Source organism: Amborella trichopoda, chromosome 8, assembly GCF_054954075.1.
Source record: "Amborella trichopoda isolate Santa Cruz 75 chromosome 8, AtrichopodaSantaCruz75HAP2 v2.0, whole genome shotgun sequence".
Lineage (NCBI taxonomy): Eukaryota > Viridiplantae > Streptophyta > Magnoliopsida > Amborellales > Amborellaceae > Amborella > Amborella trichopoda.
The window spans coordinates 39,364,477-39,382,157 of NC_142343.1; the positions used below are offsets into that span (position 1 = coordinate 39,364,477).

The window sequence follows — 17,681 nt, forward strand, 5'->3', positions numbered from 1 at the left end:
TACCCGATGAAAATAAAAAGAAATGAAAGAGAGAAAAGGACTAGAAAAAAAGCAAAACAAAAAGGCAAAAGGCTAAAAGGCTGAAAATGAGATCTGCATCAGAGTTGGAGCCGCGATGTGCATAAAGAAAATACATATCTCATCCCTTAATAGACATTACTAGTTGTAAAATTGTAGATGGTAGAGAGAGCATCATCATTGTTAAAGCCTTTTTCAAGCTAATTGAGGACAGCTAAACGAATCTTGGTCATCTATTCTACTATATTAAGGGTCATACTCTTAATGAAGTCGTAAGTTCCCATATCTTTTATTATTGCTTTCAACCATGTTTAAAGTTACACCTCAATCTTGGTCATCCATTCTACTATATTTAGGGTCATACTCTTAATGAAGTCGTAAGTTCCCATCTCTTTTATCATTGCTTTCAACCATGTTCAAATTCACACTTCCTAACAAGTGTTTTAAGTTATCATATATTTTCTCATTACTTTCAACCCAGTTCGTTTGGTCCAACCCCACAATTTATTTATTTATTTTGGTAATTCAGTGGGGATGACATGCCCCTACCGATTTTTAAATTAGTGATAAGTTTTTTAAGCTGTCAACGGGAATGGAAGCTACAACGTGCAACTGAGATATGGGGTGTGTTACCACTGCCACCTGAACCCCTTTCCTAGTTTTGTGTCACACCTGGTGGAGATAGCATGCATCTTGCTATTTGCAATTGGCCTACGAATGCATCCGTAGCAATAGAGGTAAGGTGTGGCTTCAAATTTTATCATGGTATATAATTTGGATGTAAAATGTTATTAGGTTTATCTCGAAATCTATTTTATATCTAATTATAAAATTTTAAATTTTAAAAATGGTTAAAATCAAGTATATCTATAACCATATGACAATCTTGAAAATGGACGGTGTAGATAATATGTTGTAAAATGCACCATTTCCAGGACTTATTTTTCATGGTCATACATCTCGATGTCGACATGATCAATCAAAAGGTTTTTCAAAATTAAAACTACCTTTTTCGATGGATTTTTGAGGTGCATCCGTAGCTCTCCATTATAAGGTTGCAACCTTTTATAAACTTTTCCAATAATTATGACATTCTAAATTACAAATAATGATTATTCTCAAATTACAAATACTATTGATATGGGCTGATTTGAGGCTTGTATGGCAGTTCAACAGGTCGGCCCGCCTAAATGTTCCCATTAAAAATAAGTAATAAATAAAGACTATAAATTAATAAAAAAGTATGTAAGATGATCGTTTACTTTTCGTACAATGATATCACTATCACTTTTAACCACCAGATAAAAATTTAGGTGGTTGATAGTGCGTCGTTCATTGGGCTAAAAGTCAAATGAATTTTTTTTGACAGACCCTGAGCCATTAAATATTACTACCACATATAGGTATGATCTATTTAGTACAAACCACTCCTGCTATACATGATTATATAAAAAATATATTTGTTCCAATGCCGAAAACAATCAAATTGGTTATCTCGACGTTAAGATACATATCATCATCATCTTCCAAGCTTTATCTTAAATTTATGGGGTATATATATATATATATATATATATAGAAAAACTCTTCTTAACGTCTATAGGTGAAAATGAACAGTGATTTCGACTAGCCTCATCACTATTCAAACTTCATCGCATGGTCACAGTTATTCGATAGTGTTTTAATTTTATTTATTTTTTCTACAAAATAAAATTACTTTAAATTTGGAATGTGTGTACATCTTAGTGATGCACACCTAATAAAAATATGAAAAAAATATTTTGTGAAATATAGATTGACCAAAATGCCTCCCAAAATTTATGGAGGTAGTTTGGTCAATTTTTATTTACAAATTATTTGTTTTCGTATTTTTATTAGGTACGCCTAACTAAGATTTATACACGTTCCAAATTTCATATCATTTCGATTAGTAAAAAAAATAATGAAAAATAAAATACTACCAGACAACTGTGACCGTGCGATGAAGTTTGGATGGTGATGAGGGTAGGCGAAATCACTTATCATTTTCACCTATAAACCTTGGGAAGAGTTTTTCACACACATATTTACACCAACATTATGAAAAAAGAAGATTTGGATTGAAAACACTCGATGGAAATTGAGATCCTTTAGAAATAGTGCAATGCTTTTTTGGACCGTCGATTTTCAATATTTTAAAGTTTTCATAGATATGCTTGATCTACACTATTTTTGAAGCTTTAAATTTTATAATTAAAGATAAAAATATATTTTAAGACTATCCCAAAGATTTTTAATATTAAAACTACATTTCTCAACACTATTTGAAGGTGCGCCTTATTTTAATTGTTTAGAGCCTTGGTTATATACAAACGGCACCAACACATAAATCACAAATAAACCTCAGCTTCCCAAATCCTCCGCACCAACTAAACCCGTCCGTACGAAAAAATAATGACTCTTTTCGCCTGCGGCCCGTTAGAGTGTCCGACGTTCAAAAAAAAAAGAAAAGAAGCCCCCCATAAAGCTGCGCACCCATTGAGCGCCTCCCGCCATCTTCCGCTTTCAGAGAGAGAGAGAGAGAGTCCCCTGAGCTTCTGTGAGAATTTGAAAGAGTCCATTGATCTTCTATTAGATTTGGGAGGCTTTTTTTTAGATTATATCCCTCTGGTTCTTCTTTTTCAGAGCCGTGCTCTTTGTTTGTTATTCCTCTGTTCGGTAGTTTTTCTCTGAGTTTAGTGAAGAGTTTTCTCTGATTTTAACGAAGCTGAGAGAATGAAAGCAAACCGTTCCTTAGGGATTCTCAGAAGGGCTTATGGAAGAGATAACGTGAATACTTTGGGGGAACTGATAGTGAAAATGCTTTCAATAAGGCAGGAAGATTTTAATGGTGGATGCGGGTGTAGTGGGTCTGGGTGCTTGGGATGCAGCCCTCAGCCATTAGGGTTTCTGCTCAGAGAAGGAGACCATGAAGAATATATTGACCTGGTTACTAACACCCTAGCAGTTGCTCATGAGCTTCCTCATCACTCACTACCCTTTCTCTCTCAAGTCCAATGGCAACAGGATCAGGCAAGTCTAGGGTTTTCTTACCGTTTATTTTGACATGTATGAGACATAGCAAGGCTAATAAATCTGTTGCAATGGACCTAATAGGCAGGGGATGTCAATGTTTTTTAAATATCATGGTCATTATAACATAACAAGTTAAATATTAGCTAAGTCATTGAATATAAATTTGTAACAGCCTTTATTCAAAAAGGTAATTGATATCATGGTAATGTTCTTGTTGACTCAATATTTTACTAACCTGCAAAAGATTTCTGGATGTATAAATATTCACTAAATTATTGAATATAATTTTATAGCAGCCTTTGTTGAAAAATAATTGACATTATGGTAATGCATAATTGACATTATGGTAATAATTTTCTGTTGGTTCAATATTCATTAAGTTTCAAAATATTCATGAATATTATGGGTGCTTTCTGAAAACATAGATATAATGGGATGCATGATGGATATAACTCTTCTTGTCTATTTTAAACTTGTTATCATTAGTGGCTATATAGCCGGTGCTATATTTGAAATGGTCGTTATTTATTCGCAAAAGATGTTCGTCACAGTCCTCTTGTGATTCTTACTTGAAGTGAGGGGCACGAGCCCTTACTGTCATAACAGCCATTATTTCCAGGGAATGTCGGAGTTATATGAAAGTACCAACATGCTGTCACGATCAAAATTGCACTGTGGGGAGGCTAACCGAAATTTCCTTTCCATATAGGTGCCACCTATTTTAGCTTTTTCCACACACACACACACACACACACCCATGTATGTATAATGTCAACCGAGAGCAATCTAACTTGGGATTTAGTGTTTCAATCCAAGCCCAAACCCGATTTCAAACAACCATAGTATATGGTCCATCACTTGTGATTACACCCTTAGCTTTTGCTTATTGTTCCCATATTCTATCTTTACCATGCTATTATTTGGTTGCCTTTATTCTCTCTATGTTTTAACTTTTTAACGGAAAGACATGTTTCTATATAAAATATCTGAGATTTGATTGACTTGCTAATCTTCTCTAATGGTTTATACATTTCCTCGATCTTCAGCTTGTTATGAGAATTATAGATATGGAAGCTTGCTCGACAGGGTCACAGAATGTGATATGTTTGGGTTATGAAAAGGTAAATTTGATATTTATTTTTTGTTTTTTGTAAGATTTTTCATGCCAAAATTATTAGGGGAAAAAAACTGTCATGTGTGTCTTAGCATTTTAAAGTTGTGATGCAGTTAATGTGTTTAAAAGGTTAATCTGCCTGAAAAATGCTTGACATGAAGGACAACTTGCTCATCTTCCCTCTTATCAGCATATGCTATTTTCTAACTTTTATATATTGTTTCTTTGCAACTACTTGTGATTGTTGTTGTAGCCTTGTTTGGCTGAATGGCACGTGTTTGACTCACTCGGAGTGCTACTCTTTTTCTCTCCTATCAAGCATATTTGAATACTTTCAAATGTTAAGGTCTGGGCAATTTAACATCCTGATGCTTTATTTGTACCTTCAAAGATAAAAGCTGAATGAAAAAAAATACTGGGATGAAATATATTCAAGCTAGTTTGTGCTTTCATGGGATGAGCCTTGTAAGACTCTATTTCTTCTAAATGTCCTGCATCACTGTCTAAGTCTTTTTGAGGGCTATATACTTATTACTTTTTAACTGTTTCAACACTTGTTTAGTGAGATTTTCTGTGCCCCTATCTATGTGTTTTCTCCATCTCGCTTGAAGCAACTGTTCATCTACTTTAAAGAAAATCACACTCAATTTTTTGTCTACAGTGCAACTATGAATTAGTCCATGCCTATAACCTCTGTGGAAGACCACTAGAATGATGCACTGTTGATGCTTATCTCCTAAATTGCTACATTTAAAACATGGTTTAAACAAAATATTCTTATACATCACTCTACACAATCTTTTTCATATGTAATTTACTCAATGTGTACTGATTGAAACATTTTTACAAACAAAATGTTGAAGTTGTTGTGATTTTCTTTTGCAGTATTGTGCTCTTGTAATTACCTTATTTTGTTCATGACAGTTCGGATGTCCCTGAGTGGTAATTTTCTTGCAGTGGACTAATTTCAGCCCTGTCATGAGTATTATGAGTTCTAGAGCTTGGATCCAACTATTGTCAAGGGTGAGATGAATTATCTTAAGTTAGGGAGAAGTCATCAACATGATGTTCTTTTTATCTGTTATTATAGTTTATTTAGTTAATTGTTCCCTTCTTCTTAGGAGATTACCTTGAAACGTAGAGACCAATACTAAGAATTTTTCCTCTGTGATTTCAGATTGGTGATTCTTACATGGTTCATATTCTTAGGCATGTATCTATATTCCTTCCACTTTCTGGTGGGAATCTCCTGCAGATGACTGGTCCTCCAATTAGTAATTCTCAGCAGCTTGTCAAGGGCACAGCTTCTATCAGCTATGTATCACAACTGAACATTGAGAATCGTGGCGTAAATTTGGGCATGCTTGTCAAATCTGGTAAGTTCGAAAGTGTAAGTGTATGTTATCTACTACTTTTATATTTCTATTGTTCTTCAAACACCCTTGTGGAAATATACATCTGGTATCAGTTATGCATATTTCATTGTCTTCTCAATTTCAGTTGAATCAATTCTTCCCATATGAGCAAATTAACTGGTAAAAGCTTTGGTTTGTGAAGTTATGCATGATATCTATTCTAATTGGAAAAGAGTTTTTGAAGTGCAAATTTCAATTCCTACTGGGAACTAAAAATACTGAAATCTTGTTGCTAGGCATTGTGAAAGATCTAGGATTGATCAGTGGAATAATCTATGCCTTTGTTTAGCATAATTTTTTCGTTAAATTGAAGAGCTTGAATTGTGATTCATTATCCTTAAGGAGAGTCGTCATGGAAAATCACCTATTAAACTGCACTCATAAAGCTAGCTCTGTTCTGAGCAATGCAACAAACATCAATTTGCTATTTTTGTCTGCATTACTCCTTCAGGGATCATATGATATTATTGTTTCCGGTAAATTTTGTCTCTATGATGTATATCTCATATTATGGATAACGATATTGATCAAAGAGAGTTTGCCAAAACTAGTTGTTTGTGAGTTTTGGTTGCAGATGGTCTTCTCCTTGGGAGGGTGTTGAGATCTTAGTTGCAGAATCCTTGATCCCAAACCTATTGTGAGGAGGACAAGATTTGGCTGACCTTTTGTCATTGAAATGTGACTCTTGCAATGTGCTTAGGTGCTCCTATTATGGAGCTGACTGCTGAGAGTGGGGCTGGGGCTGTGGTGGTAGTACCACCTGAAGCCCAGTTAAAGGTCACAGCCTCCATTCTTACTAACATTTTAAAAAAATTGGCACTTTCCAAATACGGGTAGGGGCCTTTAGTTCCCCCAGATCTTCCCTCCAAAAAACAAAAAAAAAGCTGACTGCCCCGTAATGTCAATTGATACCATATTGGTGATCCTGATTAAGCAGGAGATAGATGCATGAAATACAATGTGCTTGCAGTTTTGGGGGATATCAATTGGTGCCAATGTGAATTTTGTGGGATAGTTTGATATTTTAATGTCCTTGGGATGTTTGGCATTTTGTGTTTTGGTACGTTTAATAGTTTTATATTCCTCCTTTTTAGTCCTGGATGATTTTTATGATGAACTCAGTTTGTTGAATGACTGTTCAGTGTTACATGAATCCAAATATTCAATGGACACTTCAAAGGAAGCTGTTTTAGGTTTTGAGGAACTTTGGTGATAGAAAAATGTTTAATATTACCTTTTATTGAACTATAAAAGCTATTTCTTCATATACTTGGACTGCCCATTCAGGTTCATGTGTTGTCATCCATGTACTTGCTCATGTGTTCCATCACCTATGTACTTGCCTTTTGTTATTTGTTTAAAGAAAACACTCTTAGGATTGCAAATGAGAGATTTGATATATTAGTAATTTATGTGGGAAATGCTCTGAATTTCTTATGTATTGTTCTTAGTTGTATTCTATCCGTGGATTTCCTTTGAGTGGTTTACACTTGGGTGACTATAATCCCTCACCATGCATGTAGCCTTTTATTCTGTCCTTGTAAAAATTTAGGTAACTATAACATCTATAATTCTATAGGCAATTTGGATTTCTTTTTTGGGTGGGTGTTCTGAGCTTGACTTTAAAAAGCTTAAATGGTTGATTTCCACTTGGCATATGCCTTTGCCTTCATATCCATGCAGATTGTGGGTTGAAGGATCGAGCTGGTGTAAAACGAAAAAGGGATACTACTACCCTGCAACTCAATAGTTCTTTTGGCACTTGTCCCTCCTCGGTTTCAGAGACTACCACGATTGACAACAAACAAAGAAAGCGCAAAAGACCATTTAGTTTTCAAAGGAGGAAGCTGCATGGAAAGGGATTCTGTCCTTCACATGATGAAGACATTTCTGCTACTACAATAACATCTAGCAGGCCAGGTTTTCCTATTGAAGAGGTGCCTCGAAAAGGAGCAAAGAGTGTAACTTGGAACATTTTCTATGTCTATAAATTGCTTGGGAGTCCAAAAATTAGAGAAGCATTACGTTATTGATTTTTTTAAATAATTAATGCTAGCTTTAAATGTAACATAGTGCAGTACTTACTTGTACAATTGTCAAAGAAGTTGGAGAGATTACACTGTAGCATCTGTTTTGAGATTTGTCAAACTGATTGAGTACGTTGTCATGGAAAATGTTTTAACCTGGGTCAAACATAAGATATTTAGCAAGTAGGAATACTGTGTTCACTAATATATCAACACAAGGGGTGCATAATTTGATAAATTTAAGTAAGATGTGATGTAAAGAAAATTTCATCCTCTAACGGTGTTGCTACATTATGCTTGTATGAGTGCCTCCTTGGAACAACTTATGTCAGCTAATTGTCTCACATTGTTGGGCTTGTATATGAAATTTTCCTGGAAACCATAACCATTAAATCCTTGTTTTTGGGATGGTTTCTCTAAAAACCTCGTACATTTAGGAAATTGTACTTGTCAGATCTAGGTCATGCATATGGTCAGAATTTATCCAATGGTATTTTGTATGAGGAAAACAAAGCTACGCCTCAATGCTGAAATGCGTGATGAAACCCTTGTATACAAGAATGAAAGAACAAGATTAAAACACCCCATAAGGGTGATAAATAAACAAAAAAGTTAAATAAATAGTCTGCTGCTGATTGGTTAAACTGGCTGCTGTTATGTGCCAAAACCGGTCAAAGAATAATTGACAAATTTTCATCGAAGCCGACCCCAAATAGTTGGGATAAGGCTCGAATGATAATAATGATGATTCTCATGAATAAAAATATACAGAAAATGTAATTGTTGCAACATGATAGATAAGTATATCTATGTCCTTCGTCCTTTTGGTAGACATAGATGATTCAAGAGATTCTGAGGTATTCATATTTTTGGGTTTAAAAATTCTTTTTTCCCGTAAGTTTAATTATGTTCCTTTTCTTGAAATTTCATAAATTTTTTTTTGTGCTGCGATTAGTTCTGTTTTTGTTTTTTTTATTTTTTTGGTTCTCTTTTTTCTAGGAATTTTTATTATATATATTTTTTGACAATGATTTTGTTGTAGGATTTTAGTGGCTAAGATATTGAAAACCTTTCTTTTTGGAATTGTCACCAGGAAGGTTGAGTCAAAGGCCTTTACATTTGTTATTTGTGATAAAATTCTTAAAACACAAATATTATTGGTGGTTCATGAGATCCTGCATTTAATGGTATGAACTTTTTTGACAAACATCTGCGCTCAATGTCTCCACCGATGGGAAGAATCTCCTTCTAATATCACCCAAAAAGCTTCTCCCTTCTTATATTCTATCCTATGATGGGAATGTCCTAAAGTATAAAACTTAGGAGAAAATGGGCAGTACTTAATTGTCCTCTAATGAACTTCTGATCCATAATTGGTTTTTGGAAAATCTCATATTGTAGTGCTCAATTGAGTGCTAGCTTGATAGCATGCTTTATTAGGGTTTAATGTGCGAATAATATACCAAATTTATTAAAAGAATACAGCAAGATTGATATCTTAGGACACCAAGGTGTATAATTTCCTGTTTAATGCAGGTGGAGATGAGATGCTTTTGCTCCTTGGTATGGAAAGTAAATCAAAGAGTTTCAAGTATGACTAAAATTGATAGACAAGGTCTCCTCCATGATCCTAGTGTCTCTCCTTGTGCTGTTTTTCCTCCAGGTCGTATCCTTATATATAGAGATATTTAAGTTTTATAGTGGTGCAATCTCAAGCTTTCAATTTTTCGGAATCTTTCCTCAGTATTCATGCATCGCCCTGGTTTTCCATGCCTACTAAGGTTGTTGCATACTGCTAAAATGCCATTTGGTAGTATCTCTTTGGTAGATAAATCTGTAGGTTGCAGGATGCTAATATTTGGGTGAACATGAAAGCTATTCTCAATTTGTGGACTTAGCTTTGATATCTTCTTAATTGAGGAGAAATTAGATTTTCATTAATGAGAAATTGGGCTTATATTAGAGTTATCAATACCTTATATCCAAGTTCTCAGTACAAAATGACTAAGCTAACTTGAGGGCAGCATACTGGCAAAGCTACAAATATTTGTAAAAGCATTCTATGCATGTATGTACTTACAATATGCATCTAGCTCAAGAATATTCCTTTGGAAACTGGTGATATTTTGATTTTTTATTTCTATGCAAATTTGCATATTATGGATATTCTTGTAAAAAGGATTAGTATAGATGGGCATTAGTTTTTGTTGGATGGACTGTCTTTGTTCGGGCTGCCAGTGGCAGTTTGATGGTGGATGTTAGTTGTAAACGTGGTTTATACATGTGGAGTAGAGTAATTAGTTGTAAACATTGTTTATACATGTGGAGTTGAGTAATATAGTATGTTATTTTGTCATTTGGATCATATCTGGTCTCTTGATCTTTGCCATATTTTCATATAAGATGTATATATTGAGATTTTGCTAACTAGAAATTCCTATCTATCAATGTTTCCAAGATGCATGTTTTAAAATGTTATGCTCCATTCTTTATTGTGGTCTTGAGGCCTTTACCAGTCCTCCGTCCATGTTCTCTTACAATTTTTGTTGGTGTGGACTCCAGACTATTGTAATGTATTTATAGTGAAAAAAAGTGGTGACTTGGGCTCGTGGTCATGCATTACCGCAGGGTTATGTAGAATGAGAGAGCACGATTTTTTGGTGTCCCTTAATTACATTATATGCTGGTGTGTTCTACCTCACAGATGGGTTTGGTAGTCCCGATTGAGTTTTAGAAGGGTCACATAATGTGAATGCGTATGAGAAGATTTAGCATTACTGTAGAACAAGCCTTTGCACTCTTTTAAGTGTTTCAAGATGGTTCGAACTTTAGAACTCGAAGTTTGGCATCCTTGAAGCAAATGGAGTATGGGCAAAAGATACCCCGGTAAACCGCTGGTTGCTATTGCAATTTCCTGATGTGCTATGTTTCATTTAACCTCTTATCCTTCACCTTTTGTTCTCTTTATTGCTGTTCCATCATCATGTTCACGAATGGTTCTATTCATGTAGTCTGGTGTCTCCATAGTCTCACTAATCTTTCCAATGCCTTAAATGGATATCTTGGGATCCTTAATTATTAATACCTCTTTTTGTGACCCATAAAAAAAAACTGCCTTCTTTATGTCCTTATGTTTTTGTTTAATGGAAGATTGACTCCTTGCACTGCTTTCTGTTTTCTTTATTTGTAGTTCTTTTCAATTATATTTGGATTTGCATGTTTGTAGCTTGGTTTTATGGACTTTATTAAACTTAATTAAGTCGTTTGCTTCATGCTTCTAGCTGGACCTTAATTACATTTCAGATATCTTGAACAAGTTGAAGCCTAACAGATCAGGTGCAATTTCCCTTATCAAGCTTATCTTCAGCCTACCTGATGATTTTGATTCACACGTCAACTATGTTAGTGATTGTCCCTTTGGATCACCCTTGTAAGTATATACTTATCTGGGATTTTTGAGTGAATTATGAGCTTAAGAGTTTTGTATTGTGAAGTTTTTTGCCTCTTTTGTTTTCTAACCCTTTTGCTGCTTTTATTTAAGGGATTTTCAGCTTGTAGCTATATTAATAAAATTCTACCTTTAGAGCAACCTGGATCTGTGATATGCCTTAAGGCAATCATTAAAAAGCTCATAATATGGGTAAAAGAAAACACCAGGAGCAAGACAGTATAGTGGAGTAATGCTATTTGGTAAGATTTTCCTCCATTTAAGAACCAGAACTCAACTTAGAATTTCGGCCTAAGCAAAGTTGAGCTAACTTGGTACTCAGTAAAATTTTCAAATTTTTGCTTACTAAACAGAAGTTCTTTTTAGTAAGATATTGGTGTTGGAAAATAAATAAGATAACACGAACCATGTTTCTGCCATTCAAATGTGGGTTTTGTATAAAAACCAAGCAAATTGATTTCATGGAGCAAAATGCAGTTGTTCTACTTGCAGATCTATGAAACTTTATTGACATATTCTCTCTGCTGTGTTTCTTCACTTGCTCTAAACTTCATTCTTTACATTGTGGCTTCTTTTGTTGTTGCTTCCGAGGCAATTGACTGCAGATCTTGCTTGGTCAGTATGTAAATGTCAAAGAAAGCAATTTCCCATTGAAATTGTTACTCTATGAAATGTGAAACTTTCTTAATTTGTGCAGGGGTCCCTATTTTCTGAGATAACTCTTTAGGGAAAAATCGATTCTTTAGCTCATAGAATTGGATTTCAAATTTTATTTTGTAAGGTCATATTATCCACCAATACCTGATTTTTCTTGGCCTTTACATGATTTTAATTGATTTTGTGATTTGCATGTCTCAATGATATTTTTCATCTTCTACATCATAATTTTATGATTTACTCCAAGTGTGGTTTCACTCCATTATGTTCTCTTTCTATTTGACGGTTATAATTTTATTATGTTTCATGCAGCATATATTTTCAACTCAGCCTACCTATATTCTGCCATCCTTGAATGACTTATATTGAAATTTTCAATTTTTGTTGTGACAGACTCCATACACTTATGAAGTTTCTGAAAATTCTCATACACAATGCACAGCGATGTCAGTATCAAATTCTACTGAGAAGACACTGCCCTCTTCCAATTGTAAGTATGAACAATATCTGTAAGATTAAGATAGCAATGCATATTAGAGGTTGATTGGCACTGTATTTAAGGTTTTGAGAGGCGATTTGTGATTTTTTGGTATGCCTATGAATCTGCGGATCATTCAGAAAGGCTTCATATGTTATGGCTCAGATTTTAGTTGAAAATGGAATAAGAGTAGGATTTATAGGACCCTTTAGAAGGGTATGATGCATGAATGTCAGTCTTTGATGCCTTGGGATCCTTCAGACTGAACACATTAGCATAACACTGTTCCTTCTTCAGGATGGTTTCAACCAGTTTCGAACGATATCATCCATACCCTTTTAGCTGGACTTACATCAAAATTGCAGGAACAGGGCCTTGAGGACCTTTCATTGGGGAATATTATCTGAAAATATCTACACTATAGATGTTCTATCTGTTTCTGATACTTTAAAGCACATCATGATTCACAAAATTTGATTTTGTAATTATTGCCACCCATATCCGAGCATCGTTAGTGAACAACTCATGGGCTTCCTCTTCTTGTTTCCTGTCAAAGGAATAAGGAAGGATTTTTAGATACCATTGTGTTAAAGAGGCTACAATTGACTTTGTAAGTGCTAATCGCCTCTCTGTGCATGGTGAACATTATGATGCAAAGTTTTGCCATTGAGTGTCCAATCCAGCTTACAGGTAAAGCTTAGACTCCTTGCATTCTCATTGTTCTCAACTCTAAAGCAGTGAAACCTCTGATTTATGGTGTGTACATGAGGAAAAGCGACAATAATGCCACAAATACATGTGTGGGTTATTAATAAATAATGGATACGACTAAAGACTTTTCGATGCAAAATGTTGAATATTCCCTCATTATTATCAGCTAGCACATAGCTAGAAATGCAACATGTTCCTTTTCCTACTCCTTTGGCTAGTTATTGAGGATATACAAGAATTTAGCATGATAAATAAGTAAAGGTAGATGCTGCCAAAAGGCTCTCTTTCCACGTTAAGGTCCTATGTAAGAATATGTTGATACACCTTATCAAAATGCTTATATCAAGTCCATCAATGCAGTTATCTTAATTGTGCTGGTGAAGTTATCTTAAAGTTCTATCAGTTATTACTTTCTTTCCTGATCTGTCTATCCTTTGTTACAAGGGCATATGAAATTAAAATTCATGTCGTACTTGTATGCTGTAAGGCCTTGGTAAGTCAATTTTGCTAGTAAACTTTCATCATTTTTCATGTTGTAGTGTTGGCTTATGGACTTCATTCTTTTATAGGTTAAAAAAAACAGAAAAAAGTTATCTGACTCTTTCATAGGTGAAAAAGGTGGAACTCCGTTCCAGCTGTCACAAAGGGCTAGACCTCTGCGAGAATCCTCTAGGGAAGTCATTTGTAATACAAATGAAATTTGTTCCGAGAAGACTCCAAAGTTGGCAGGTGAGCAATCCAAGTTGAATGGATCATATAGTAAATATGAACAGGTAGCTTCATTTGTATGGGCTGTTTGTCGGAGTGTGATTCCAGTAGAATTACTTGGGTCTTCTAAGAATTGGAGGTCTTTGAAAAGAAATATTGCTAAGTTTGTACAGCTAAGGAGATTTGAGAACTTTAACCTTCAGCAGTGCATGTTCCAGCTCAAATTATCTTGCTTCCCCTGGTTGTCTAAAAGAACCACTACTACGTCCTGCTGTACTTGCACAGAAACTTTTATTGATAGTCATACTACAAGAAGTGGACCACCAGAACTTTTTAATGGATTGCAGGGCCTTCAAGATGTTGTCACGAAAAGAAAATTGCGAACTTTGCATAAAAAGCTGTTAGATTGTTGGGTCTATTGGATCTTTTCATCTTTTGTAGTACCTCTTTTACGTGCACATTTTTATGTGACGGAGAGCCAATGGGGCAGGCAAAAAGTTTTCTATTATAGGAAATCAGTTTGGAGACAAATAACAAAGAAAGGAATTGATTGTTTGAAAGAAAACAATTTTGAAGTTTTCACTTCAACATCACAAGAGGAGATTTTCCTTGAAAGGTCACTTGGATTTTCGAGGTTGAGGTTTATCCCCAAAGACGATGGAGTTAGGCCTATCTCACATCTTAGCGCACCTTGTAAAGCTCGTCTCCCTCTTCGGAAGTCATGCCCTGAAGATAGTTATCTCAGAAGAAAGAAAGTGATTGCAAAGTCTGGGAATCCCCAAAGAAGGGATTCAAGATTGAAATCCAATGGAATTTCTTTCAAATCTGTTAATTTTGTTCTTCGTGATGTGCATTCCCTCTTGAAAGCTATAATGGTTGGACATCAAGAACAATTGGGTTCCTCAGTTTTTGATTATAATGATGTTTATAAGCAACTTGTCCCATTCATTTCTAGTTTGAGATTGGGATCAATGTCTTTGCCAAAGCTGTATATCATTGTTAGTGATGTCTCTAAAGCGTTTGATGCAATTGATCAAGACAAACTTTTTGGTATTATGGAGTGGATTTTGAATAAAGATGAATATCCTCTAGAACAATATAAAAAAGTTTCATGCACGAGGAGGTCCTTAAAATTTCGTAAAGAAGTTATGATCAAGGAAAGCAACGATAGAGGTTTTATGCACTCAGCAGCAATTGTTGGCATGAGTACTTCACGATGTGGCCTGATTTATCAGGTATGCTCCTTGTTAAGATTTTTTATGTTAATTTGACATTTGTCATAGCACATTTATCTTTTGTTATTTTGTAGCTAATTTGTTTTCTTGAATTTTTATGCTAATTTTTTATGAAATTTATATATATTTAAATATTTCACTATGGTGTTCCTTTTGTCATTTTTGTTTTAATGCTTTGCTTATTGCTTGAAACTCCTATAATTCTTGAATTGTTGGGACTTCGAGCTTATGAATGTTAAGAAAATGAGGCTCTTCATTCGTAAATCATCTCAAAACTGCAATTTGTAGAATTCAGATGCGTTCAAGTAAATCAAATGCAAGATAGATATTTGTGGGCAGAAGATAAAACCACCACCTTCATTATATTGAAATATACAATTTCCTATAAAATGAACTAAAACAACCTTGAAGTCCAACAATGGATTTGAAAGATGTGAGAGATTTATTTTCATGGATTAATGGTAAAATGGCTCTTTCAAAAATTGATTTGAGTCATCTATAAAAAGATAAAGTTGAAAAAGTCTATTGTGTCCTTGCTTTTCTCTGTCCTCAGCTACTGCACATGTCTGTGTGCAACTGTGCATAGTCTATACAAAAACATTAGTGAGAAATATATGCTGAACTTATAGAACTTCTATTTATGTAGTATGAAGAAAATAATTTTTGAGAAGAATCACAACAATAATATTACATGTATATACATTCTCTTTTGACCATCCTGCAATGTTTTTAAATGGATTCCAGTAATTTTCAAATAATTCTATCTTAATCTTTTCAGGGATCTACTATAATGAAACGGGAAAAGCTTCTCCTTCTTCTCCATGAACATCTGAAGGGAAATATTTTGAAATTGGGTTCTGATTTCTATTTACAGAAAGTTGGTATAGCCCAAGGAAGCATCTTGTCATCCTTGCTTTGTTCATTCTATTATGGTCATCTCGAAAGAAACACCATTTTTCCATTGCTCGAAAATCATGAATATCAAAGGAATGTATGCAGAGGTCCCATTTTCCATAAGTATTTACTACTCCGATTTGTTGATGATTTTATTTTTATATCGACTTCTGAAGAGCAAGCAACTCACTTGTTTTCGAGCTTTCGTAAGGGCTTCCAAGGTTACAATTGCTTTATGAATGAGGAAAAATTTTGTTCTAATTTTGGTTCAGAAATCTCAAAAGATTTCTCAATGCAAGTTGCTTATACTGGTGTGGATGGTAACTCATTTATTCGTTGGAGTGGTTTGCTGCTAAACTGTCAAACAATGGAAATCTTGGCAGACTACATGAGGTTGGTTATTTGCATGTTCTCTTTCTTTTACATGGTTTCAATTTGTTATCAGCTTCCTTTATTTTCCTTGTTTGTGAGATTAATATAGTTGACCTGCTAATATTCTAGCATGTAATCCTTGATGCAGCTTACTATTGCTTATGGACAAGAAATATTCATAGCATTTTCATGGTCATCTCTTTTCTTCTCCTTGATGTTATCTTTTGACAAGTGTAAAATTGTGCACTGAGCCACATATTGGAGAACTATGTTCATGTCAGAAATGACATCCTCATGGAGTGTCGTGCTAAAGTGATTGGAGAAATTTAACAGAGTTAACATTGCCATGTAGCTAATCATTAAACTTGTTATCTTACTCTCCATCAGTATCTTGCATTTGATGGCTGTAAGGTGCCCACCTTAAACAATCAAAGTAAGGCGCCTCTTCAAACCTTGATGGAAAATAGTAGTTTATATTTTGAAAACTTTTATGATGGTTTCAAATTGATTTCCATGCCTAATTATGAAATTTAAAGCTCCAAAAATAGTGGACATCAAGCAGATCTATGAACACGTAAAAAAATCTTAAAAATAGAGTCTAGATAATGTGTTACAAGATGCACTATTTTTAAAGAATTAAAATCTTTTTTTTTTTTTTTTCATATCCAACATCTCAAAATTGGGATGATCAATTTTATGGTGGGTTTTTGAGGTATGCTCACTTCTACAGTATGAGGTGAACACCTTATATAGACTTTTTCCTTAGTTTTATTATACATTATCTAGAAGAAAAACACACATACCTATTTGTTCAGTCTTTGTTTATTTTGGTACTCAGTACTTACATTCTGGGAATTTTAAATTTAAGGGTTCGAAAGAATATAATTGAAAAAGTAATCGGAGTCATTTGGTTTTCTAAATAGGTATTGGGGTACACATATAAGCTCAACTGTCACTGTGTGGCGACAAGCAAAACCAGGCTCTCACTTGAAGGGGAAATTATGTGATTATATGAGACCCAAATGCCATGCATTATTCTATGACTCTAATATCAACTCTTCACCCGTAGTAAGATTGAATGCATACCAGGCCTTCCTTCTTTGCGCAATGAAGTTCCACTGTTATGTTCGATCCTTGCAGAAGATTCCTGGCCTCTGCCCAAGATATTACATGAAGATAATCTTGAGATCCTTCAGGTTAGACACTTCACAATTGTTTCCTAATGACTAGCATGAGCGTCTATGCTCTCTCTCTCTCTCTCTCTCCCCCCCCCCTTCCCCCCCTCCTTTTTCTCCTCTCCTATCTCCCCACATACACGAATTAATATTATTTCTCTGAACTTAAATTGAAAAATCTTCAGGTTTGACATATCACAATTATTTACTCTAATTACTATCATGAGCACCTATGCACATGCTCCGTGTGTATGTTTATGTGTGTGCGTGCTGCACACATATGATATTGTTAGATAATTAAAGATAATTCAGGTTGGTCATTTCACAATTGTTTCTTTTGGCCATTTGCGTGGAGTCATGGACAACCCTCTCTCT

General features: G+C 34.7%; 1 protein-coding gene across 18 annotated transcripts in view; it reads left to right on the forward strand.

The window, feature by feature from the left end:
• Positions 1-2,492: 2,492 nt before the first annotated feature.
• Positions 2,493-17,681, forward strand: part of LOC18433477 (telomerase reverse transcriptase) — a 29,784-nt gene continuing 14,595 nt past the window's right edge. For 11 of the 18 annotated variants that reach the window (XR_016061594.1, XR_016061595.1, XR_016061592.1 and 8 more), the window contains exons 1-11: positions 2,493-3,069; positions 4,119-4,193; positions 5,144-5,209; positions 5,364-5,562; positions 7,285-7,538; positions 9,165-9,294; positions 10,932-11,058; positions 12,127-12,223; positions 13,492-14,865; positions 15,644-16,152; positions 17,055-17,327. Coding sequence is in view for 9 of the 18 variants with exons in the window: in XM_020666791.2 (XP_020522450.1) it covers positions 2,773-3,069; positions 4,119-4,193; positions 5,144-5,209; positions 5,364-5,562; positions 7,285-7,538; positions 9,165-9,294; positions 10,932-11,058; positions 12,127-12,223; positions 13,492-14,865; positions 15,644-16,152; positions 17,055-17,327 (3,401 nt within the window). In the remaining 9 variants the exon portion in view is untranslated. Of the gene's footprint in view, positions 3,070-4,118; positions 4,194-5,110; positions 5,210-5,363; positions 5,563-7,284; positions 7,539-9,164; positions 9,295-10,931; positions 11,059-12,126; positions 12,224-13,491; positions 14,866-15,643; positions 16,153-17,054; positions 17,328-17,681 lie in introns of those variants that run through there. The other 7 variants (XR_016061596.1, XM_088874919.1, XR_016061598.1 and 4 more) reach the window with 7 other exon arrangements.